The sequence below is a fragment of the Chlorocebus sabaeus genome, chromosome 16, assembly GCF_047675955.1.
Source record: "Chlorocebus sabaeus isolate Y175 chromosome 16, mChlSab1.0.hap1, whole genome shotgun sequence".
NCBI lineage: Eukaryota > Metazoa > Chordata > Mammalia > Primates > Cercopithecidae > Chlorocebus > Chlorocebus sabaeus.
The window spans coordinates 78,877,105-78,902,445 of NC_132919.1; the positions used below are offsets into that span (position 1 = coordinate 78,877,105).

Sequence of the window (25,341 nt, forward strand, 5' to 3'; positions counted from 1 at the left end):
CCACCGGGCTGGCCCTCACTCGGAGAGCTGAGGAGCACTGGAGACCCTGGCTTCAATGACCACCTGCCCTCATCCTGGCGCAAACCCGCTGTGAGACACCAGATTCCAGCTGCTCAGCAAGGGTCATTTCTGACTTTGCCAGGGAACAGGCAGGTCCCAGGGGCTTAGGTCCTAAGGCTCCTAAGGGCAGGGGCCTGGCAGAGAATGGAGGGTGTGCTGGGGGCTGTGGGTGGTATCCGTGTTCTCAGTGCCAACTCCACAGCTGGCCCCGGTCCATCCTGTTATAAATTGTCACTTAGAAAAATAATAGTGGCCAGGCGCGGTGGCTCACGCCTGTAATCCCAGCACTTTGGGAGGCCGAGGCAGGTGGATAACAAGGTCAGAAGTTCAAGACCAGCCTGGCCAAGATGGTGAAACCCCTTCTCTACTAAAAATAAAAAAAATTAGCCGGGCGTGGTGGCAGGTGCCTGTAATCCCCCCTACTTGGGAGGCTGAGGCAGGAGAATTACTTGAACCTGGAAGATGGAGGTTGCAGTGAGCCGAGATTGCACCACTGCACTCCAGCCTGGGCGACAGACTGAGACTCCATCTCAAAAAAACAAACCAAAAAAACCACATAGCTTGCCACCCTGTGTCAAAACACTGGCATTGGGCCTGGTGCCGTAGCTCACACCTGTAATCCCAGCACTTTGGGAGGCTGAGGCGGGTGGATCACGAGGTCAGGAGATCGAGACCAGCCTGGCTAATACGACGAAATCCCATCTCTACTAAAAAATACAAAAAATTAGCCGGGTGTGGTGGTGGGCGCCTGTAGTCCCAGCTATTTGGGAGGCTGAGGCAGGAGAATGGTGTGAACCTGGGAGGCAGAGCTTAAAGTAAGCAGAGATCGTGCCACTGCACTCCAGCTTGGGCAACAGAGCGAGACTCATCAAAAAAAAAAAAAAAACACTGGTGCCATAAGCCTCGGTCACAAACTACATAAGACATCTTTGCATAAAGCAAGTGGACTTGGCGTTTCCTTCCCCTTGCCTGGACGACATGAAACCAGCCTCAGAGCCACCCCTGTCCTGAGCCCCAGCCTCTCCTGTTGGCCAACCACACCTAGGTCCAGCCAGCCCCGTCTGCCCAGTGGTGCCCAGGGACCGTGAAATGAATGGCACTTCCTGGCACATCCTGCTAATTCCAACACATTCCCAGGAGGTAGCAGGTGGCCACACCAGACTGGGCATGAGCCTGCTGTGGCCACAGGAAAGACTGGGCCAGAAGCAGCCTTTCAGCAGGTGCCTGCACGCACCGCAGACTCACCACGAACATGAACACGGTGTAGAAGAGGAGGGCCATGGCGCTGAAGGACTGGATGGAGGCCATCATGTTCCGCTGCAGGCTGAGCGGGAGCACAATGCACAGTGACACGGCGAACAGCAGGAACATGCGGAAGGTGCCGCCCACCTGCAGGGAGCCAGCAGGGGTCTTGGCCACAGCCCAGACCTGCTCACCACCTGGCTCTCTGCACTGCCAGGGAGCGGGAGCATCCTGAGCCCGAAAGCTGACGGCATCTAGGTGAACAACGCTGGCAGGTCTGAGGCTGGTACGCTCGCCTGGAAGCCACTCTCACAGCCACTATGCTGTGTGCAGCCTCGGACACTGGGCATTTCCCTTCCCTGGAGCCCAGCCCAGCCCCAGAGCAAGAACAGCCAGAGCAAAAGGACAGCAGCCCCCATAACACAGGAGGCAACACAGCAGCTACGGGTCAGACTCAGCTGCCCTGGGCACAGGGCGGGAAAGGTACAGACTGCCCTATGGGCAGGACAGGCCCAAAGCTCTATCTACAAAGGTCACTGAGAAGCACGGAAAACAGGTCGAATGCGGAGACAGAGTAGAGGGCCTAGCTCCCTGGAAGCTCCTTGGATCTGTCTCTGACAAGGAGCAAATCTGGTACATTCCACTCCTGGAGAGGACACCCCCGCCTCAGCTGTGGCCTTTGAAAGCCTTTCTATGCTGTTAGCACCCTAACGTGCCATGATGCTCGCCCTGCCCAGTGAGGGGCTCTGCTCCCCGCCAGCGAGGGAAAGGTGTGTGGGCCTGTCAGGTGGGCCTCTACATGGCGGGGCCAAGCACGGAAGAGGCTACCCCAAGGTACCTGCAAGAAGTGCTGAGTCCACAGCCCCCGGCAGCAGTGCCTCCAGATCCACCCAGCAGCTCTAGGTGACCATGGAGGCTGGGGATGCCCAAGGGCCTGGCCGCCTGTGCCCTCCAACGGGCAGCCCAGGTTGACAGACACTTACTCTTTACTGTGCCCGGGTCTGAGGCTCCCCGACCTGCCCCTCATCTACATGGTGTCAGACTCTGCCTGGCTTGTTTCCTCCCCTGTACCTCTCACAGACGTGACCCAGCAAAGCCCCCGCACTCCGCCAAGCCCCTGGAATGACAGCAGCCTCAACAGAAGCTTCTCCCGACCAGCATCCTGGTCTCGGTCCTCAGGAGGATCCCATGGAGGTCCTCAGAGCAGCCGTCAGCATCTGAACAACCCAGAACCCTGAACACGTCCTTACCTGAAACCCGAACAGCCGGGCAAAGAAGTTGGACCCCAAGTCGCCAATCACGACGTAGAAGGCGATGCAGGTGCCCAGCATCAGCCCGATCATGCTGCGGGGGGATGGGGGGTGCAGGAAACGCCATCAGGGCGAGCTGGCAAAGCACGTGGCAGCCTCCTGGGACCACCCCAAGGCTGGACTGAATGACAGATGTGGTCTCTTTTTTTTTTTTTTGAGACGGAGTCTCGCTCTGTCGCCCAGGCTGGAGTGCAGTGGCGCAATCTCAGCTCACTGCAAGCTCCGCCTTCTGGGTTCCCACCATTCTCCTGCCTCAGCCTCCCGAGTAGCTGGGACTACAGGCGCCGCCACCTCGCCCGGCTAATTTTTTGTACGTTTTAGTAGAGACGGGGCTTCACTGTGTTAGCCAGGATGGTCTCGATCTCCTGACCTCGTGATCCGCCCACCTCGGGCTCCCAAAGTGCTGGGATTACAGGTGTGAGCCCCCGCGCCTGGCCAACAGATGTGATTTCAAACGCGCCTCAGTTCACAGGGTATGGGCAGGTTCTGTGGCGCTCACTATGTCACTTGGAATGCACACTGAGCGACACCCAGCTTTTCTCAATGTGGTATTATACTCGCCTCTCCGCAGAGGCTCTAACAGTTACAAAAATGCTCCATGATGGCCCCAGCACAGTGGCTCACGCCTGTAATCTCAGCACTTTGGGAGGCCGAGGCAGGCGGATCACCTGAGATCAGGAGTTTCAAAACCAGCCTGGCTGACATGGCAAAACCCTGTCTCTACTAAAAATACAAAAATTAGCTGGGCGTAGTGGCGGGTGCTTGTAATCCCAGCTACTTGGGAGGCTGAGGCAGGAGAATCGCTTGAACCCAGGAGGCTGCAATGAGCTGAGATCGCACCACTGCACTCAAGCCTGGGCGACAGAGCAAAACTCCACCTCAAAAAATTTAAAAAAAAAGGCCCCACGATGCTTGTCAAGTTAACAGAACAATCAACTGCTTTCAAAAAAGGCTGTTCTTTGGAGTTTACAATTCCCTAATTTAGAAGCCTAAAAGTGCAATCTCCTGGCAATTTTTTCATCTCATAATTTTTTTCATCTCATGAAATTTTATTCCAAAGGAAGAACAATATGACATTTGCAATGCAATGGCACCTTTATGCAGCAGTGGGGGGGGGGGGGGGTGCGGCATGAAGGAACGGTGTTGAGAGATTAAAGCTGAGGGAGGGCTGTTTTCCAAGTTCTTGGAGTTTTCCATATTTAAATTTTTATTACAACACTGAAGGGTACAAGTAATTGGACTTTCGTGTATTTAGTGACTCTTCAGAAACCTAAGTTACAGGTGAATCCGGGAATGAAACTGCTGCTCCCGCCGGGAGGGTCCCCAGGGTCTGGGTGCGGGGGTCGGGGGGACAAACACAAGGGCAGGGCGGGGCTTACCTGGTCTCCACCAGCATCTTGCCCGCCTTCCCGTAGGCGTGGAATGCTAGCACAAAAGAAAAGAAAGGAACACTCAATCCAACAGTGTGAGAAGCACATCCAGAACAAAGGTACTGAGCAAAGCTGTCCAGGGCAATTTCACAGAAACCCGTGGGTCCAGATTCTCCGGGGCAGGAGGGGTGTTTCCAATTCTGACCACCAGGTTATTTTTGGATCTACTGTCTGCAAATGAAACTACAAGAAACAAAGACAGAGCAAGGGAAGGACAGGAGGCAGGTTCTTCTTTCACTCAATCAGGTTTTTTAAAAGACAGAGAGACAAGTCCCTGCAACGCACAGTCCTCCCACCCGGTGACCACTGGGGGCCCGCTGGAAACAGCATCCCACAGCCCGGCATGGCCGAACCCCGTGCTGTTGGCCAGAGCCTGCAGGTCCCCAGAGGGGTCAGCGCCGGCCCCAGGTGCCCGAGCACCACAGCCTGCATCGGAGGGACTCTGAGGAAGGGCTTTCATTTTCACCCTTTGGTTGGGATTTACAGAAACAAACGAAGACCCCTTTCAAGCATGGTGCTTCAGGAAGGGACGGGACGAGAGCCCCGGGCTTGTGGTGTCCACGTGGACAGCCAATGAGGAGCCTTGCCAATAAGGAGCATGCGTCCCCGTCCCCGACGTCCCCATTCAGCCGTCCGGCCGAACGCGGGAGGAGCCGCCATTCTCTTGCCCTGACAGCGGGATTCTCTGCAGCAGATGAGAAACAGGGCTGATTCAGCAGGGTCCCTCCCAGGCCCCAGGCGGTCACCTGGTGACCCCTGTGCTTCCCTGGCCTGGTGGAGGAGGGCAAAGGGAAGTCCCGGCTCCAAGGCACACCCAGAGATGGGTGCATGTGACAGGATGGCCCAGCCCCGTCGGCAGCCCCGGCTTCCTGCCCCCAGTTTCCTCCCTCGCACGGGCTACAGGCTTCTGATGAGCTTTGGAAAGCAGGAAACACACAGGCCAGTAAATATGAATGAGTCCAAAAAACACTCATTACTTTAAACTACTTAGGAAGAAGCACAGCATTGCCGAACGCCAGAGCCTGGGAGCAGCAAAGACCCCGCCTCCAGGGCTCACCCTGGCCTTTCCTGGACCTGCCTGCCGGCTCCCTGAAGGAGCCTGGCACCCCTTGAGTTCATCCCACAACGTGGGAACCGGGGCCAGGCCCCAGAAGGTGACCTCCGGCTGCGGAGAATTTCAAACACTAAGAACTCCAGAAGCCTCCTCAGCAGCAGCCCACAGACCAGGGCCCTGCTGTCACCAGAAAATGCCCTCCACACCCCTCGGTGACGGCACAGCCCGGACACAACAAAACCCCACGCTCCAAACGTGGCGGTGCTCCTGGCCATAACGTGCCTTTTCATTCTCCAAAAGGAAGCTGAGTCTCCACAGCGTATTCCAAACACGAGCGCACCTTGCCCAAGATGGTTCCAGAACATGGCTGCCGCTGGCAAGGGAAAATGGAAGGCCGTCTAGGAAATCAGGGCGGCACTCTCCTCCGGTTTCCAGGACAACGTCCTGAGAGCCCACCATGCTGAGACACGGCCCCGCGCCTTCTTTTCCCCACGGGGCCAAACCCTCGCTCACCATTCCCAGTGTCAATCCCTCGGCAACTTCTCCCCAGCTTCAAACACCAGCCCCAGTCGGACCCCACTCCTTCGCATCCTGCCTGGACTGGCACAGGGAAAGAGAGGAAGAGGCTGACGCACCCAGCAAGGTCCCGGGGACCCGGCCCTCCCCCAAGTGTGGACTCCCAGTGCTGGCCCAGCCCCCGCCAGGGTGGAGGTGTTTGTGAGCGGCGAGCTCTGAGGCCGCGGCCTCCATGCAGGGTGTACCCTGCCCTGGGTCCAGTCAGATGTCCCCCAGCGCCGGCACAGAAGCCTGGACCACCCAATGACGGAACACAGGCAGCACCCCTGACACCGCTGCTCACAACCGAGAACTCAGAGGCCGTGTGGGGGCCAAACAGTTGCTGCTGCTGGGGGAGGCGGTTCCTAGCCCAGACCACGCACGCTGGGGTTCAGGCACAACTCTCAACAGGACAGGGTCTGGGGCTCAGAACAGCATCACGAGAAGCCGCGACAGCTGAAGGAGGTTGAATGACTGGTGTATCTGTGTGTCTTCTGAAGAGGGATTTAGAAAAGTCCATGTCCAGGCAAGACACTCAGGGTAAAGGAAGCAGCAAGTGAGCTGATGAAAACGACAAAAACCACCCACAACCAGCAACAGCAAATAGGACAGAGAAATACACAAATGCCAACAAGAAATGACACCTCTCCAGGCTGGCATCTGGCACTGGAGGAGAGCGAGGAGGGTTAAGTGACCAGCGGCCACCTCCCTGGGCTAACCAACCCAAGGAACCATCACGCCGCAAACTCCTGCCTCGGTGGGGACAGATGCCATTCGAAGGAAACCACCCGGCCATCCCAGGGAAAATAAGTCTCTGTGTGCAAGGATGGGACCCAGCCCGGCGCCTCCTGAAGACTGCAGTGTGGAGCTGCTGTCCACTCTGCACGAGGGCCTCGCCTCAGCTCCGGGAGATTCTCATCTTACCCTCCCCAGGGATGCCTTTCCCAGCGCGTGTCTCTCCACTTCTAAGACGAGCCAGGGCAGACTGCGGCTGATGCAGGGCGGCTGGGCCCAGGGGCCTCTGTCCGGAGCTCACGCAGTGGAACCTTCGTGTTTGGTGTCAAAGGCATAACCTGAGACACGCTTGGTGTTTTGAATCTTGTTTGTTTCCGGCAGGCAGACGTGGACCGCGGTCACCCCAGCCAGTTACAGGCTGGAAGCTCAGGTAGGAGCTCCAGGCAGCACAGAAGAGCACCCGCCCGGCAATTTTCTTCCAGTCTTTCACATGCAGCCAAACTGGTTTGACTGTTCGGGGACTTTCAATGAAGAAGACAGCCAGCTATCAGAAATGGGGGCCTCCCCAGCCGTGGATCACTGGTCTTCTTCCAGGACACAGCCAAGTACTTGAGTTGGGGCCTCTGCTACAGAAACCCTGTACAGAGATCTCAGTGGGGAGAAAAGGGTCACCCTGCAGGCCACAGCTCTGCAGACCCAGGAAGGGGCCTGCCCAGGCGCTGTGCCTCCTGGCTGCCAGTTGGCATGTTTCAGCCCAAGTTGAATTAGGCCATCTCACTGTGGATCAAATCTAACGGTGAACTTCACTTCCTCAAATAACAACAAGAAAAGGCTCTGACAGCGCCATTCCCATCAGGAAGGGAAGAGAAGGAACGCATCCCCTCTGGTTCCGAGGGCGGAAACGAACGCAGGACTCTCTCTCTGCGGCAACACGAAGGGGACTGGGGAGAATTGGAGGCTGGGAGGCCAGGACCCCTGTGTGGACCCTGCCGGTGTTTTTATTTTGTTTGGCCCCCTGGACCCCTAAATACCATTTCCTCTCCTTCTGCCTCCTCGCTCTGCCGTGGGAGCTGTGAGCCCAGAGGCAGGATGGCCTTCTGCAGGGAGGACCCGACATCCCAGCCACACACTGGCTGGAGGGCCCAGAGCCTTCATCACAAGGCCGGGAATTTTTACTGGAACCCACAGGGCCAACTCCTGAGAATACGGACGCTGGAATTTCAGCACCCATGCTGGATGCCCCCGGAATGGAATGTGGAGCCGAGAGGTGCCGAGCCTGCAGCGGGCAGGGAGACAGTGTGGGTCACATGGCCCGCAGGCAGATGGGAAGGTGAGGGATGGCACCCTGGAAGACAACGTAGAACGTATTCCACACGGAAATGAGGCAGGAAGCGCAGCCTTCTCTCCTGGCTGAAACAGCATGAAAGCAAGAAAGAACCGAAGGAAACAAAACTGCAACCAACGGCATCAGGGGAAGGACAAAGTCGCTGGGAGAGGAGCCACCGAACCCCAGCAACAGCCTGGGCCCGAGGAGTTTCCTCCACGGAATTCCGAGTTGGGGAGCACAGCAAGGTTCTCTGCAGGCAGCTCCACGGGAAGGCGTCTGGTGTCCAGGAGAGACAGTGAGCCGGCCTGTACCAGCACTGTAAGGACAGCTGTCTCGGCCTGAGTTTAGAAGCGGAAGCTGCATGGGAGCGGGCGGGAGCACAGGATGACAGGGAGGCCTGGCGCCTCATACCCTTCTGTGTCATTCCAATTTTGAAGCACGTGCTTGTAACAGGTTTTTCTAGTTTTTTCAGACAGTCTCACTCTGTCACCAAGGCTCAAGTGCAGTGGCATAATCTCAGCTCACTGCAGCCTCTACCTCCCGGGTTCAAGAGATTCTCCAGCCTCAGCCTCCCGAGTAGCTGGAATTACAGGTGCCTGCCACCATGTCTGGCTAATTTTTTGTATTTTTGGTAGACATGGGGTTTCACCATGTTGTCCAGGCTGGTCTCAAACTCCTAACCTCAAATAATCAGCCTGCGTCGGCCTGCCAAAGTGCAGGCACGAGTCACTGCGCCCGGCAGATTTTTTGTTTTAACTGCATTTTTTTAAATTTAATTTTTAATTCTTTCACCCAGGTGGGGGTACAGTGGCGTGGTCACAGCTCACTGACACCTCAGACTCCCAGGCTCAGGTGATCCTCGCACCTCAGCCTCCCAAATAGTAGCTGGGACGACAGGCACATGCAACTACACCCGGCTCATTTTTTTGTAGCATTACATTTTAAAATAAAGGAAAAAAACCCTGCTATCCAAGGAACTGTGGAAGAATAAAGTAGAGAAAATAAATGGAATAAGAAAACAAACAAATAAATGGAAGAAGGCCCCCGCCCCAGGTCCAGAGCCACCTTGTGGAGAGGGTGCCTCACCCAGGCCGGCGTAGGTCCTCCGCTTGCTCAGGCTGGCCGACTTCACCAAGAACATGCACGACTGGTGCGTCATCCAGGAGCAGAAGACCAAGAGCAGCGCCCCCAGGACGATGCCGCACTGCGGGGGGGAGACAGGAACACATGTTCACAGCAGCAGGTGCTCCTCAGAAGCCCTCGCCCCACACACCGAGCTCATGAGCACCCTCTTCACCCGCAGGCCCCGCTCCATCCCAGTCTCCTGCCGAACACGACACTTCCTAGCACCGAAAGGCCCATTTCCTCGGTGTGGTGGCCGCGTGCCTCGTCCAGGGACAAAGTTGCATGCGCAGACCACAGAGGCGCCATCTCCTTCCCAGTCCCCGCCTCAAGTCTTCATGGACAGCTGGGTGCTGCCAACTAATACCCCCTTGTTCTCTGCACATGCCCTATGTGCACCATCTTTAGCCACCTGAGTCCACAGCTACGAGTAATGAACATGTTCTGGAAGGAAGAGATTAACAGTGCCATTTTCCCCGTTCTCATAAGTTAAACAGACACTTACTGTGTGACCCGGGGATTAACTGTCCCCCTAGGTATTCACTTACCCAAGAGGAATGAAAACGTGTTCATGAAAAACCTGTATGCCAATGTTTACAGCACGTTTATCCACAACCCAAAAATGGAAAAACAGCCCAAATGTCCTTCAACAAGCGAATGGATACAAACTGTGGTCCATTCAAATAAGGGAATATTAGTCAGCAGGAAAAAGGGATGACTACAGACACCCACTGTGACGCGGATGGGACTTGAACGCACCATGCTGAGCAGAGGCAGCTGGACTCTGAATGCTACAAATAGTGTCATTCTGTTTACAGGAAGTTCAGAAAAGGTAAACTTTTAGGCCACTAAAAGTTTAGTGGCCTATAGGTCAGTGTTGCCAGGGGCTGGGGGTATGGAGATTGGCTGGTGACAAAGGGGTACGTGGGGACCCTCTGGGAGATGGAGCTGTGTTCTATGTTTGATTGTGGTGGTTACACAGCAAGCCCGTAACCTACACCCTGAAGAGACTCAATCGGCCGGGCGCGGTGGCTCATACCTATAATCCCAGCACTTTGGGAGGTTGAGGTGGGCAGATCACGAGGTCAGGAGATCGACACCAGCCTGGCCAACATGGTGAAATCCCATCACTACTAAAAATACAAAAATTAGCTGGGCGTGGTGGTGCACACCTGTAATCCCAGCTACTTGGGAGGCTGTGGCAGGAGAATCACTTGAACCAGGGAGTCAAAGGTTGCAGTTCAGCTGAGATTGTGCCACTGCACTCCAGGCTGGCGACAGAGCAAGACTCTGTCTCAAGCTAAAAAAAAAAAAAAAAAGGCCAGGCGCGGTGGCTCACGCCTGTAATCCCAGCACTCTGGGAGGCCAAGGCGGGCGGATCACGAGGTCAGGAGCTCGAGACCATCCTGGCTAACACGGTGAAACCCCGTCTCTACTAAAAATACAAAAAATGAGCTGGGCGTGGTGGCGGGCACCTGCAGTCCCAGCTACTCAGGAGGCTGAGGCAGGAGAAGGGTGTGAACCCGGGAGGTAGAGTTTGCAGTGAGCCAAGATCGCAGCCTGGGCAACAGAGCGAGACTCTGTCTCAAAAAAAAAAAAGAGAGAGTGAGTCTTGCTGCATGTCCACTACCTCCATCGAGGTGACACTTAAAACACAAGGACGGGCCGGGAGCGGTGGCTCACGCCTGTAATCCCAGCACTTTGGGAGGCTGAGGCAGGCGGATCACGAGGTCAGGAGATCGAGACCATCCTGGCTAACACGGTGAAACCCTGTCTCTACTAAAAATACAAAAAATTAGCCAGGCGTGGTGGCGGGCACCTGTAGTCCCAGATACTTGGGAGGCGGAGCTTGCAGTGAGCCGAGGTCATGCCACTACACTCCAGCCTGGGTGACAGAGCTAGACCCCATTTCAAAAAATAAAAATAAAAAAACACAAGGACCGCCGCCCTAGCGCGAGATGTCAGTCATGTGAACCAGGCGGGACGGTGACGGGGGCAGGGGTGCTGCAGTTTCCACTCTGTTATTCTGTAAACTTAAAACTGCTCAAACGCGTAAGTCTGGCCGGGCGCACTGGCTCACGCCTGTAATCCCAGCACTTCGCAGGTGGATCTTTTGAGGTCAGGAGTTTGAGACCAGCCTGGCCAACATGGTGAGACTCCCACCTCTACCAAAAACACACACAAAAAATTAGCCGGGCGTGGGGTGGGCACCTGTAATCCCAGTTACCCGGGAGGCTGAGGCAGGAGAATCGCCTGAACCCGGGAGGTGGAGGCTGTAGTGAGCCAAGATTGAACCACTGCACTCCAGCCTGGGTGACAGAGTAAGACTCCATCTCGGGGGGGGAAAAAAAAAAAAAGTAAGTCTATGAACACCAAAAACTCATGAGGTATCAGCAAGCACTCATCAGAATGGCTCCAGCGGAAAAGACATGATACCCAATGCTACTGGGGACGCAGGCCAGCATGTGCGCCACTGACTGCATCCACATGGCAGTTCCAGAGCGGAGCACACACACCCTGGGGCCTGGTCACTCCACACAGGCACGCACCCAGCAGAAACGCACCCCTTGCCAATGCCTGGCCAACTCCTCAGGCCATCACAAGAGCTCCCAATAGGAGACACCATAAATGCCTTGCACGGATGAACTACACACAGGCACACACAGCGGTGCAGCAAATACCAGAGTGCAAGCCAGACACTAGCACTAGACACCTGTATGGCAGGATCCACCTGCCTCAGTTCAAACCAGGCAGCACCACCGTGGCACACTAGGGGTCAGCAGTGTGCCCTGGGGTAGGCCGGCCACGGCCACGGAGTGTGCTCCTTAATTTGGGAGCTAGTCACACGGGTTTGTTCATCATATGAACACACATCAACAGCACATCTGAAGAAGTGTGTACACATTTTTGTATGTCAAACTTCAATAAAATGTTTATTTTATATATATACACACACACACACACTTTTTTTTTTTTGGAGACGTAGTCTCACCCTGTCGCCCAGGCTGGAGTGCAGTGGCGCAATCCTGGCTCACTGCAACCTCCACTCCCTGGGTTCACGCGATTCTCTTGCCTCAGACTCCCGGGTAGCTGGGATTACAGGTACCTGACATCGTGCCCAGCTAATTTTTGTATTTTTAGTAGAGATGGGGTTTTACCATCTTGGCCACGCTGGTCTTGAACTCCTGACCTCTTGATCCACCCACCTCAGCCTCCCAAAGTGCTGGGATTACAGGCGTGAGCCAACGTGCCTGGCCATCTGTGTGTGTGTGTGTGTGTGTGTGTGTGTGTATATATATATGTACCAAAACTACTAAAACAAGCAAAAAAACCAACATTAAACCAAAGTTTTTCAATGACAAGGCTGCCAAACACTAAACACACATCCCCAAATCACCGGCTGGCCTCTCCCTGCGCCCCAGTCCAAGAAGGCTGCCGTGGAGGAGACGCTGCGGCCAGGTCAGAGCAACTGGGCCTCCCACTCGGCAGCCCTCAGGACTCGGAGGGACGTCTCTCGTCCTTCACTTCCTGACAGGTCTGTGCAGATGCCTGGCTAATCAGCACATGCTCTGGCAGGGGCCTAGTGTCCACCACATGGCAGGTGGTCCAAGGCTGGAGACAGCTGGATCTTCTAGGCCCTAAGATGTATTTTCACAGGTGTCTGAACCAGAGCCCCTTCCACGGTGGCACTTCACTGACAGGCGTCAAAGATGACAGCATTTGGGACCGGGCGTGGTGGTTCACGCCTGTAATCCCAGCACTTTGGGAGGCCGAGGTGGGTGGATCACCTGAGATCAGGAGTTCAAGACCAGCCCAACTAACATGGTGAAACCCTGTCTCTACTAAAAAAAAAAAAAAAAAAAAAAAAAAAAAAAAAAAAAAAAAAAAAAAATTTGCTGGCGTGGTGGCACATGCCTGTAATCCCAGCTACTTGGGAGGCTGAGGCAGGAGAATCACTTGAACCCAGGAGGCGGAGGTTGCGGTGAGCTGAGATTGCATCAATGCACTCCAGCCTAGGTGACAGAGCAAGACCCCACCTTGAAAACACAAAAAAACAAAGATGACAGCCTTTGACTTGCAGGAGGAGGACCAGTCACCACTCCACATCCCAGAATGCAGTTCTGCTGCCAGGCAAGTTACAGTGGACACTGGGACATGTAGTTGTTCCAGAAACACCCAGATGTGGCTGGCAGAAAGCTGGGATTCTCCATGTCCAGACCAGATGCTGCCCCGGGGGCTCTGGAGGCAGGCAGCCCTGTCTTCCCCCCACAGGCTCACCAACCATATCAGGCAAACAACTCAGACACGAGAGCCTGGAGGGTTCTACAGAAGGGTTTGAAAATTCCTTGATCGGCCGTGCGCGGTGGCTCAAGCCTGTAATCCCAGCACTTTGGGAGGCCGAGACGGGCGGATCACAAGGTCAGGAGATCGAGACCATCCTGGCTAATACGGTGAAACCCCGTCTCTACTAAAAAATACAAAAAAAACTAGCTGGGCGAGGTGGCGGGCGCCTGTAGTCCCAGCTACTCGGGAGGCTGAGGCAGGAGAATGGCGTGAACCTGGGAGGCGGAGCTTGCAGTGAGCTGAGATCTGGCCACTGCACTCCAGCCTGGGCAGCAGAGCGAGACTCCGTCTCAAAAAAAAAAAAAAAAAAAAAAAGAAAATTCCTTGATCAAAAAAAAAAAAAGTTTTGTTTTGTTTTTTTTTTTTAGAGATGGGGTCCTGCTGTGTTGCCCAGGCTGAAGTGCAGCGGTGCAATCATAGCTCACTATAACCTCAAACTCCTGGGCTCAAGTGATCCTCCTGCCTCAGCCTCCTGAGCAGCTGGGACTACAGGTATGTACCGCCGTGTCCAGCTAACTTTTAAATGTTTGTATAGAGACAGGGTCTTACTTATGTTGCCCAGGCTGAAAACATTTTTTGGATATTTTTATCCCAAAGATAATGAATATGAAAAACACAGTGTTTGCTCATCTAAAATTAAACTACTGGTGCCATTTTGTTTCAAAATATACATCTTGTTTTCATTTTTCTACCTACTTGGTAACGTTTCAGTCAGCGTTTCTTTTCCAAAGCACTAAATGCTTGTTTACTGTGGATTAAACAGATAACACCTAGAAATGGCCATTTTCTTTGATATGTTATTCAATGCTAGAATGATGCTAAACTTTTTGTATATGAGATCTTTTTCAACTGTGGTAACATTTGCACACATTAGGTCAAACGTGCAGGTTTTTTTTTTGTTTTTGAGACAGAGTCTCGCTCTGTCACCCAGGCTGGAGTGCAAAGGAGTGATCTCCACTCACTGCAACCTTCAGTTCATTGCAACCTCCGCCTCCCGGGTTCAAGCGATTCTCCTGTCTCAGCTTTCAGAGCAGCTGGGATTACAGGCATGTGCCACCACCCCCGGCTAATTTTTGTATTTTTAGTAAAGACAGGGTTTCACAATGTTGGTCAGGCTGGTCTTGAACTCCTGACCTCAGGTGATCCACCCGCCTCAGCCTCCCAAAGTGATGGGATTACAGGTGTGCCGGCCAAATGTGCAGTTGTTGTGAAACGCAGATCTTAGGCGTACAACCCGGTGATGTTTTTAATCAGCTTGCAACCAAGGCCCCTATCTAGTGTCGAAAGCCTGGGAGGGGTGAGTTGTGTGCTTCTGAAAACAGGTGCAGTTGGGTCAGTTTTTTAAAACAGGATAAAATGTAAAAACACAGGGTCCTGCAGTTCCCTTCCGATTCTGGAGGATCATTTTGCTTTGGTACACTTTGCTTCGGTATCGAGTTTTTGACTGTGGCGAACTTTCCGGCCTGGGCTGACACGGGCGGCCAGGGCCAACGCCGTGCGCTTCTCATCCACGGATTCTCTGCGGGAACTGCGCCGGGACTCCGAGGGTCGCCCCGCCCGCGGCCGCCTGCACCCGCCCAGCGAAGCCCTGCCCCGGCGGGAACTTTAACCAGGACGACCCGGCCAGACGGCCCCTCTGCGGGGGAGGCGAGGGCGGTGACCTCCGGGCCCACCGGACTCACCTGTTTGAAGCAGAAAGGCATGGTGAGGACACTGACCCCTACGATGCTGTTCACGATGTTCGTGATCAGCCCCCAGTTGGAGGCGGCGGCCGCGGTCATAGTGAGAGGTCTAGGGACCCGGGGCGAGAGGCCTCTGGGGTCGCCGGGCTGCGGCCGGTTGTAGAAGCCCAGCTCGAGGCCACGGTCACAGGTCCCAACGTCCGGGACACCGGTGGGGCGGGGATGGGCAGGCGCACGGGAGCCTGAGCAACCGCGGGCGCGGGCCCCGGAGGCTGCCTGGAGGAGGCAGCCTCGAAGGCCGGCTGCGGGGAGGAGGTCAACCTCCAGACCCTGCCAAGCCCCGCGGCCGCCTCAGGGCCATGCGTCCCTCGCTCGGTCTCACGGGCCGCGTATGAATCTCCGAGCCCAGACTCGGAGGAGCCCCGGAGCCAGCTAGGGCCACATCAGCTCAACACAGCCGCCTCCGCGGCACTCACACTTCCGCCTTCCGCGGGCTCCGTTGCCCGGAAGTGACGACCGGGGGTGGGGCTTGGTGGGACGCGAGCCAATGAGAGGCGGGCCCGGAAGGGCGGGCGGAAACTGGGCTGGCGGGGATCAGAGGACCGCGCAGCTGTCCGGTTCGCGGAGTTGGTCCCGCCGACCGGTGCCCAGGGTCCCAGTTCACAAGCTGGAGAACAAGAGACTCGCCCCGCGAGGCCTCGGTTTGGATGGGCAGTCGCGGGCTGGAGAGAAGGGGAGGCGCCGTGCCCTCCGGGGAGGAGCAGGTTTAAGGGTTCCTTTTAGACCTTTATCCCCAGGAACGATTTTGGGGCGAGTGCTTGGCGTCAGGGCACGAGGGCGGGGGCCCTGACTGCCTGAGCCGAAAATTAGCCTGTTCTGAGAAATTAGCACCTACGAGGTAGGAATGAAACGCTAGGCAGAGAGAGGCTCGGTCACTCCGCTAAGGTCACACAGCTCTAAGGGGAGGCGGTGCGCTTCAGAGCTGCGCCCAGAGCAGTGGCAGTGGAGAACTTCACCTTCTCATACGAAAAGAGCAAGGGACATTCCGGTAGGGGACAGGAGAGATGGAGGCTTACGTGACCAGGGAAACCCGGGAGGACTTCCAGAAGGAGGTGGCTTCTAGGCTGGAGCTTAAAGGACAAATGAGAATTCCTCGGGTAGGAAATGGAGACTGGGGAGAGGAGAGAACAGAGAAGGGTACTGGTAGATCTGTGGATTCCTGGCACCTAGCTGCTCACTCAGAGTCTGCTGACTGAGCGCGTAGAGCAGAGGGCTGGGAAGGAGCAAGTGATTCCAGGCTGCTGGAGGAGGACGGCAGAGGAAAGGAGGCCGTGTCTGCAGCACCTGCAGGACCAGGGGTCTTAGAACAGAGGCCAGTTCCTCAGGCACTGACAGTGCAGCCATCAGGTAAGGCTGTGCCCCATCCTCAGGAGAACAGGAGGAAATGCCTGGGTAAAGACTAATTAAATACACAGGCAAAATCACGAATGCCTGCAGTCTTTTTTTTTTTTTTTGAGTCAGAGTCTTGCTCTGTTGCCCAGGCTGGAATGCAGTGGTACAATCTCGGCTCACTGCAACCTCCACCTCCCGGGTTCAAACTATTCTCATGCCTCAGCCTCCCAAGTAGCTGGAATTACAGGCGCCCACTACCATGCCCGGCTACTTTTGTATTTTTAGTAGAGACGGGGTTTCACCATGGTGGCCAGGCTGGTCTTGAACCTGCGACCTCAGATGATCCGCCTACCTCGGCCTCCCAAAGTGCGGGGATTACAGGCGTGAGCCACCACGCCCAGCCCATTTACTTTTATATAAATGAAATGGCACACACATTCCATAACCTCCTTTTTATTATGTAATTTTCATAAAATGTTGTGCATGCAAGGTAGGCTGGCAAACTGAAATGTATGTTTTCACAAATAACAAATACCATGGACCCGCTATTCAGCTTTAAGAACAAAATATTACCAGAGACTTAGATCCTCACTTTCAGTTCCTCCCCAGTTCCACCTTCTTCCCCTCTTCACTGCTATCATCACGATCCAGATTTTATCAATTCATTACTTTAAAGGTGTACCATATATGGATCTATCCCTAAACAATTATAGGGAGGACTATTTGTCTCTCTCTCTCTCTTTTTTTTTTTTTTTAACACAGGGTCTCACTCTGTCGCCCAGTCTGGAGTGGAGTGCAGTGGCGCAATCTCTGCTTGCTTCAGCCTCTGCCTCCTGGGCTAAAGTGATCCTCCTACTTCAGGCCCTCAGTAGCTGAAACTACAGGTGTGTGCCACCATGCCCAGCTAATTTTTACGTTTTTTGTAGAGATGGGATTTTGTCATTTTGCCCAGGCTGGTCTCAAACTCCTGGGCTCAATCAATCTGCTCACCTCGGCCTCCCAAAGTGCTAGGATTACAGGCGTGAGCCACTGCGCCCAGCTATTTGTCTCAATATTCGTTTATTCCATTTCTTACTTTGAAGAGCAATTCTGCAACTTTCTTTGTCATTCAGCTTTGTTACACTTAAATTTCTTTTTTTGTCTTTTTTTTTTCTCCTTTTTGTGGAGAACAGGGTCTCGCTGTATTGCCCAGGCAGGTCTCCAACTCTTGGGCTCAAGCTGTCCTCCCGCCTCTGCCTCCCTGAGAGCTGAGATTACAGGCATGAGCCACCGCGCCCGGCCAATTCAACTTTGTTTACAAGAATTGCCATCATGTTGCATGTACTCTGAGTCTCATTCTTGCTGCTCTGTGGAACTCCGTTACTTAACTAGCCCAGATCCACATCCATTCTCCTGCTGAAGGCACCTGAGTTGTGTCCAGTCACTTGCCTTAGAGACAGCGATGCGGTGAACAGACTTGTCTCCTGAATGTGTTTGTTCAGGTCTCTCTAGGGTAAATACCTACAAGTGGAATTGCAGAGTCAAGCGTATGCGTACCTAAATTACTTCACTAGATCTTGCCAAATTGCTCTTCAAAGTAGCTATAAGAGCTCTTCCTGGTTTACAGCAAAGGTTGGCAAACTTTCTATTAAGAGTCAGATAGTAAATATTTTTTGCTTTGCGGGCCAAATGGTCTCTCGCAAATATTCGGTTGTGTCATTAGTCTCTCGCAAAGCCAAATGGTCTCACAAATATCCAGTTCTGCCATTACAGATCAGAAGCAGCCAGAGACAATGTGTAAACAAGTGGGCGTCTCTGTGTTCCAATAAAACTTTATTTACAAAAACAGCAGCTGGCCCAGTGCAGCCTCAGGGCTTCGCTTGCGGGCCTCTACGCCAACATTTGGTTATTGTCAGTTTGGCCAGTCCAGTGAATGAAATGGAATCTCTTTGTGGCTCTAATTTGTTCTTGTTACAAATTAGGTGAATTATTTATTCATATTTTTATTGTCGATTTCTCTTCCGTGAAATGCTTACTCATTTTTGCTCATTTTCCTATTTAGCTGTTTGTTCTGAGGATTTCGGTGCTCAATGACCAACCCTGTGTCCTTCGATGTGGGTTTGATGTCTGCTCATTGCAGTAGTTTTTCATTAAACAAATTACCACAAACTAAGCAACTCCAACAACACAAATTTGTTACGCCTGGGCTCTGGAGGTCAGAAGTCCAGCACAGGTGGAGGTGTCGGCAGGCTGCCTGCGTTCCGGAAGCTCCGGGAGAGAGCCTGCTTCCTGCTCTTTGGTCGTTGGCCGAGTCCGGCTCCTCAGGGTCGCACGACCAAGGTGCCTGTTTTCTTGTCGGCTGTCCCCTGAAGCCATCCCCAGCTTCTGAAGGCCTCCTGTTCCCTGGCTCACAGTCCCTTTCCCTGCCTTCCCCGTGGAGAGGAGCCAGTCCTCCTGTCCCATCTCCAGCCCAGCTGAGGATGGTTTTTCCAATGCCATGGTTTCATGTGATTAAATGGAGCCCATCTGGATAATCTGGGATCATCTCCCATCTCAAGGTCTAACCTTAATCACATCCACAAAGTCCCTTTTGCCAAGTGAGGTCACATATTCACGGGTTCCGGGATGGGGGGTGCACACCTTAGGGGGCCACAATGCTGCTGGCCACCCTCACGCCGAGATTCAGGCCATGTATCCCTGTCACAGAAGTGCCTTTTGGACACTGCGTCCCACCTGTGGTGCACAGTGGCTGTGGGACCCAGGGCTCCTGAGCTTCCTGTCACCTGCTGGGCTAGGCTTCTCCGCTGCAGCTTCCCCTTCTGTGGACCTGCTGAGTGCTTTGTGGGGATTGGGGCGTCTTCCACACTGAGTATCTTGGGCCTTAGCTTTCAGTCAGCCTCCAGCGATATGGGCTCAGGGTTCCTACCTTATTCTGTGGGTCGGGGCCCCCAGCTCACTATTTGAGATGCTCAAGTTGTCGCAGGCACCACCTTGTGGCAGCCCCGTCGCTGGCCCCTGGGTCCTTCCATGTGTCCCTGATGTGCCCCCAGCATTCTTGCTTCCTGGCTCCGAGGGATGTTCTTGTGCTTTTCCTGCCCAGGCTGGGCTCGCCATTTCCCCAGGAGCCCTGGTTTCTGGGAGAGGGAACCTCCTGAGGGGAAGTGGGGGTTGGCCGAGATTGGCGTGCTGGGTGTGCTTGTGGCGCCTGGGTTCCCTCTGGACAGAGCAAGAAGAGATGGGGGGGCTGTGTATGATGTGTGTGTGGTGTGTGGGGGGTGTGTTATGTCTATGGTGTGTGTGTATGGTGCATGTGTCTGTGCATGTGTGTGTATGGCATGTGTGGGATGTGTATATATAGTGTGTATCTGTGTATAGTGTGTGGTGTGTATGGCCATGTATGACTGTGTGGTGCGTGTGTGTGTGTGTCCATGGTGCCTGTGTGTGGTGCATGTGTGTGCGGATGGTGTGTTGCACGTATATGTGTAGTGTGTGGGTGGATGGTGTGTTGCATACGTGTGGTGCATGTGTGTGCGGATGGTGTGTTGCACGTGTGTGTGGTGCGTGTGTGGCTGGGGGTGTGTTGCACACGTGTGTGTAGTGTGTGTGGATGGTGTGTTGCACACGTGTGTGCTGTGTGTGGGTGGATAGTGTGTTGCACACGTGTGTGCTGTGTGGGTGGGGTGTTGCACGTGTGTATGGTGCGTGTGTGGGTGGATGATGTGTTGCACATGTGTGTCATGCATGTGCGTGGATGGTGTGTTGCATGCATGTGTGGGTGGTGTGTGGGTGGTGTGTTGCATGCGTGTGTGTGTGGTGTGTGGGTGGTGTGTTGCATGCGTGTGTGTGGTGCATGTGTGGGTGGATGGTGTGTTGCACGCGTGTGTGGTGCCTGTGTGGGTGGATGGTGGATTGCACGTGTGTGCCTGGTGCATGTGTGGGTGGTGTTGCATGCATGTGTGTGTGCACCACACATCCACCTCTAGCCCTCTAACTCCACATCTGGCTACATGCACTGAGGCTTCGCACCAACACCTCCAAATACCTGTATAGATCCCGGCCTGGGGTTCCTCCTGGCGCTCCCCCTTCCTGGTTTGTAACTCCCTCACCCCCACCTCCCTCGGGCTCCTGCACCCCACCCTGGGCTGCCCCCAACCCTGCCCAGCCTAAATGCTCTGGGATGAAGTGTGAGCAGGAGGACAGGAGGAGAAAGGAAGCACTGTGGCCATCTTCCAAACAGCACCTTCCAGCCTTAATGCCCACACGCAGTGTGATCGCCAGAACTGATGGGATATCACTGTCCCTCGGGAGCCGTGCATGGCTTCCTGAGCACCAAGGCTGTGTCACCCAGGCATGCTATAGAACCTCTCTGAGCCCGCTCCGGGGCTCCCACCGCCGAGGTTCAAGGGCAGCAGCTTTCCGTTAGGTCACAGGGGATGGCAGCCCTGGGCACCGTTTGCGAAGAGGGGTGGAGGGCTGGCTCAGACCTCTGCGGCCTCTGGGAACCACCTCAGTCTCTGAGAGCATGGCTCTGCTGCACCCGCTGCGCGTCTGTGCTGAGGCTCCTCCTCCCACATCAGGTACGCAGGTACCCTTTGCCCCACCGCAACTCCCACCAAAGAAATGGGGGGCCCCAGCTGCGGTGGAATCCCCTACAAGCCCTGGCCTGCTTCAGCAAAGAATGCCTGGGGGAGGTGGGTGGGCTCAGGAGCGTCAGGGTGGGCAGAGCTTGGCCCACAGAGCCGCACAACCCAGGTGCCCTGGACAGCTGAAGCCTGGTTTTTTTGTTTTTGTGTTTGTGTTTTGTTTTGTTTTGTTTTTTGAGACAGTCTCACTCTATCACTCAGGCTAGAGTGCAGTGGTGTGATCTTGGCTGACTGCAACCTCTGCTTTCTGGGTTCAAGCGATTCTCCTGCCTCAGCCTCCCGAGTAGCTGGGATCACAGGCACCTGCCACCGCACCTGGCTAATTTTGTGGGGTTTTTAGTAGAGACAGGGTTTCACCATGTTGGCCAAGCTGGTCTCGAACTCCTCACCTCAAGTGATCCACCCACCTTGGCCTCCCAAAGTGCTAGGATTACAGGCATGAGCCACCTTGCTGGCTTGAAGCCCGTTTAACCCTGGTATCTGCCGTGCAGTTTCTGGGAGGTCCTGTGTAGGAGCCCCGGTGAGGACTGGCCCCTTCCTTCCTGAGCACTGCTTACTGGGCAGTCCTACGCTCTCCCACCTGGTTCTCCAATTTCCAAGCTGGGGGAATAAGCAGAGGCCAGGATGGCCTCTCGGAATCCAAACTGGGGCCCAAGTGGGTTTGGGGTGCAGGGGGAGCCTCAGGTGGGGCCTGGGCTTTCATCACCCCAGCAGGCAGGAGTTAAAAGTTCACCCGGACTCAGGTGCCGAATTGTCTAGGAACTCTGGTTCCCATCTCCCTTTCTCAGTGGACTCCCCACCTTTAGAATCCCCCAGGGTGGTATCCCATGGAGGGAGGGGAGGGCCCCACTGTGGCCTCTTGTCCAGTCCACCCTGCCTCCTGGGGGTCTCCTCCCCATTTCTATAACCCCAGAGCCATAAAACTGACAACAGGTCCAGCAGAGCGACTGGATTTTATTTAGATCCACAGCCCTTCTTAACGCGGCAGCTGGGGTACAGCCTGCGGCCAGAGCGCCACCATGTCATCTGATACAGTGGAGTCCACCAGGGCCCGCCCACATCTGATGGCCACACTGGGGCCAGCTGGGCTCCCACAGAGGGCCGTGTTGGAGGGGCAGCCGAGGCTCCAGGAAGAGGGACAGGCTTCACAGGGGGCTTTGGGCTGTGCCCCCACCCTGCCCCTGGCCTGGTGCTCTGGGCCGGGCAGGGGTGCGCTTCAGAGCCCATCCTTGGCCAGAGCTCCAGAAGCCGCTGCCCCAGGGCTTGCCTCCTCGATCAGGCCTGTGTGTGTGCCCTTGGTGACTCCCATGCTTGGCCAAGGCTTGGGTGGGGCTGAGGCCCAGGGTGTGCTGAGCAGGCTGGGCACCCAGGCACTGCCTGTCATGTCTGAAGAGGGCCTGGAGGAACCGTGGGGAGCCGGTGGATTCTGTGCAGGGTGGGAATAGGGGAGCCTTTGAGGCTTTCCGGGTGGGTGAGCCCTGGCCTCCAGAGGCCTCTCCCTGCAACCAAAAGACCCCCTTGCTGGAAGCACCACCAGCCGCAGCCCCAGCTCCACAGACTGATGGTCCAGTCCCCTGGCGCCCACCACCCGGGTTTGGGGACTATTGTGAGCCCGCCACCTTGGGGTCCTCCGTGTGGCAGCTCAGGACCCCGATGCTCTTTGTTCAGTGGTTCTGGGGTCTCGGAGGTGCTGGGAAGCATAGGTGTGGGGGGACCTCAAGACAGGTGGGGCTTTCCCAAAGGAGCAGAGGAGGCACCTGCAGAGGGGCCCAGAGAGCACACCCGGGTGCAGCAGATGGCATAGAGGACGCCTGGGCAGAGGATGCCGAGGCAAAGGCCCTGGGGTGTGCAGGGTATTTGCAGGTTATCTCACCTCTCTCTGGAATCATAACGTTCTCCTCACTTCTGCCCTGGCCTCCCCATGGTCTGTTCCCACCCAGCAGCCGAAAAGTGAGACCATGTCAGCCGCTCTGCTCAAACCCACCCTCAACCCAGGTCCTCACAGGGACCCTGCAGGATGCACCCGCCTCCCCTCGGGCCTCCCAGCACCCCCAGCTCACTGCCCGGCAGCCCCACTCCTGCTGGTGGGCCTACAAAAGTTCTGTAGCATTTGCTGAGGAACAATGAGATCTGGACCCCAGGGATGGAGGCTGTGGAGGGGCTGGGGGGCACCATGGGGAGGTGGGGGGTGCCGCCCTAGCCCAGCTGCCTGCCCACCACCCACTGAGCAAGCCTCTGGTATTTAAGCCACTATTTGGTTTAGGGCCCAATGAATGAAGCCAGCCAATAGCAATCTCTCAGTGTCACCCTCTCCATTTTATAGATGGGGAAACTGAGGCTCAGAGAGGCAACGCAGTGTGCTCAAGGCCACAAGACTTCTAGGTGTGGGCCTGGACTGCATGCAGGGTGAAGGTTATCATGACCCCCAAACTCAGGGCACCCCAGGGATGCAGCTCTGACCCCTGCCCTGAGAATGGGACACCCCAGCTCTTTCTCTCTCTTTTTTTTTTTTTTTTTTTTTTTTGAGACGGAGTCTCGCTTTGCTGCCCAGACTGGAATGCGATGGCGAGACCTCGGCTCACTGCAACCTCTGCCTCCTGGGTTCAAGCGATTCTCCTGCTTCAGCCTCCTGAGCAGCTGGGATTACAGGCGCCCGCCACCACACCTGGCTAATTTTTGTATTTTTAGTAGAGATGGGGTTTTACCATGTTGACCAGGCTGGTCTCCAACTCCTGACCTCCGGTGATCCGCCTGCCTCAGCCTCCCAAAGTGCAGGGATTAGAGGCGTGAGCCACCGCGCCCGGCCAAACACCCCAACTCTTTCTGTTGCATCGAGTCCAGCACTGTGCCCTGAGGGACTGGCCCCGGGGACATTTTCAGCCACATTAGGGAAAAGAGGACGTAATGCTCACACTAACTACTCCACACCCGACTCCAGGCTGGCCTGGCGCAATGCCCTGGGGGTCTCCAAGAGGGGCAGGGCTGGTCCCCACCCACCACCTCCCCTCACCTGGTCTTGGCATGTGGAGCCCTTGGCCAGTTTCCAGGCAGTGGTGGGCAACACCACAGACGTGTGTTCCCCAGGGCGGGGCCCCTGAAAGCTGGGGTGGTTCAGACCCCATCCCTGTCCCCACTCCGGGAGCAACGTCAGGGTGGGGCGGGGCTGAACGGACAATGTGACCTTTGCAATGTCCCCGGTCAAGAACTGCAGATGATAATCACGGCCGCCAGGAGGAACCTTCCTTTGAATCTTCCACTACCATGGTGTAACTAGTGAGGGTGTGGGAGCGTTCAACAAGATAAAAAGCCTGCTTTCATCTACGTTTTTTCCCCTTTTCTAAAAATCCCAGACACAAGGGGAGAGCTGCCCAAACACAGAGGTGGAGAAGTGCCTGTCCAGACACAGGGACACAGGCAGCTCGGGGAGTGACCACTAGGGCCCCACAGAAACTCACAGGTGGCCGCTCCTCCTGTTTGGAGCTGAAGGCAGATCATCTGGGAAGCCTGGGGGTAGGGAAGGGCCGGGGGGCAGCGCCCCCTACTCCCTCCCCAGCCCCTCAAGGGGGAGCTGCCATTTCACAGCTGGTCCACCCAGCCCCAGGAAGGGGGAGGCTCCCCGGGACAGTAGCCCAAAGAGCAGGGGGTCTCCCCGAGAAGGTGCACCCCAGACAGGGCTTGTCCAGATACCACTAGGCTGGGGGCTCTGCTCCAGGGAGTTGGCGTGGCTGGAACCTCAGATGGTCCCATCCTGTGGGGGGTTTCCTGGGCCGCTTTGCTGCTCCCAACTGTGGAAGGTTCTCTTGCCTTCCCTTCCCTGCTGTTAGAAGCACCCGAGCCCCTCCAGGCAGACCCCAGGGCCCGAGTGATGAATCACTGACTTCTTGCCAGGCTGCCGGACAGGGTCGTGACGCAGGATGGCAGGGGGATGTGGGCTGGGAGTCCCAGGGCACAGCCGGGCTGTCTCCAGGCTCCCCATCCAGCAGCTGCGCCCCCCCCACACACCCGGCTCCCTGCACCACGAGGCTGCCCGCAGCCAGCAGGGCGGGTTGGTGGGCCCCGGGGAGGAATGTAGGAATGTGGCATGCCCAGGCGAGGGGCCCTGCGTCCGCCCAAGAGGCTCTCCAGCTGCGCAGGGGCCGGGGCGGATGGAGCCGGGGTAATTAAAGCTGGTGACAGCCGAGGAGGGATAGAGACAGGAACACAGGTGGGATCCCAGGCCCCTCCGCTTGCTCCCCGGGCAGAGGGCTGAAGCAGCCCCCAGGAGAGTGTCACCTTCATGGGGGCAGGAAGAGAAGACTGCAGGGGCACTGGGTGTCAGTGGACAGCGAGGTCTAGGAGAGGCCAGCTCTCGGCCGCACAAGGCAGGCAGAGTCCCCATGTGCCTCCCAGTTCCCACTCAGACACCCAGACGCTGGTCTCATCTAGGCCATCACGTGGTCAGGAATGGCATCTGCCTTTGACAGGTG

General features: G+C 55.7%; 1 protein-coding gene and 1 long non-coding RNA gene across 3 annotated transcripts in view; one reads left to right on the forward strand and one right to left on the reverse strand.

Moving 5' to 3' along the window:
* The window catches only part of SLC38A10 (solute carrier family 38 member 10), a 47,719-nt gene extending 32,349 nt beyond the window's left edge, over nucleotides 1–15,370 (reverse strand). Inside the window, exons 1-5 of one of the 2 annotated variants that reach the window (XM_008013234.3) lie at nucleotides 14,862–15,370; nucleotides 8,800–8,917; nucleotides 3,992–4,037; nucleotides 2,553–2,646; nucleotides 1,306–1,449 (exon numbers count right to left, since the gene is read on the reverse strand). In XM_008013234.3, coding sequence (XP_008011425.1) covers nucleotides 1,306–1,449; nucleotides 2,553–2,646; nucleotides 3,992–4,037; nucleotides 8,800–8,917; nucleotides 14,862–14,960 — 501 coding nt within the window. In that variant the 5' untranslated portion in view covers nucleotides 14,961–15,370. Of the gene's footprint in view, nucleotides 1–1,305; nucleotides 1,450–2,552; nucleotides 2,647–3,991; nucleotides 4,038–6,575; nucleotides 8,378–8,799; nucleotides 8,918–14,861 lie in introns of those variants that run through there. The other variant, XM_073005487.1, reaches the window with a different exon arrangement.
* Nucleotides 15,371–15,445: 75 nt separating this feature from the next.
* Nucleotides 15,446–18,402, forward strand: LOC140708733 (uncharacterized). Its single transcript, XR_012088950.1, has 2 exons — nucleotides 15,446–16,268; nucleotides 17,426–18,402. It is a non-coding gene; the product is annotated as an uncharacterized lncRNA (long non-coding RNA).
* Nucleotides 18,403–25,341: the final 6,939 nt, after the last annotated feature.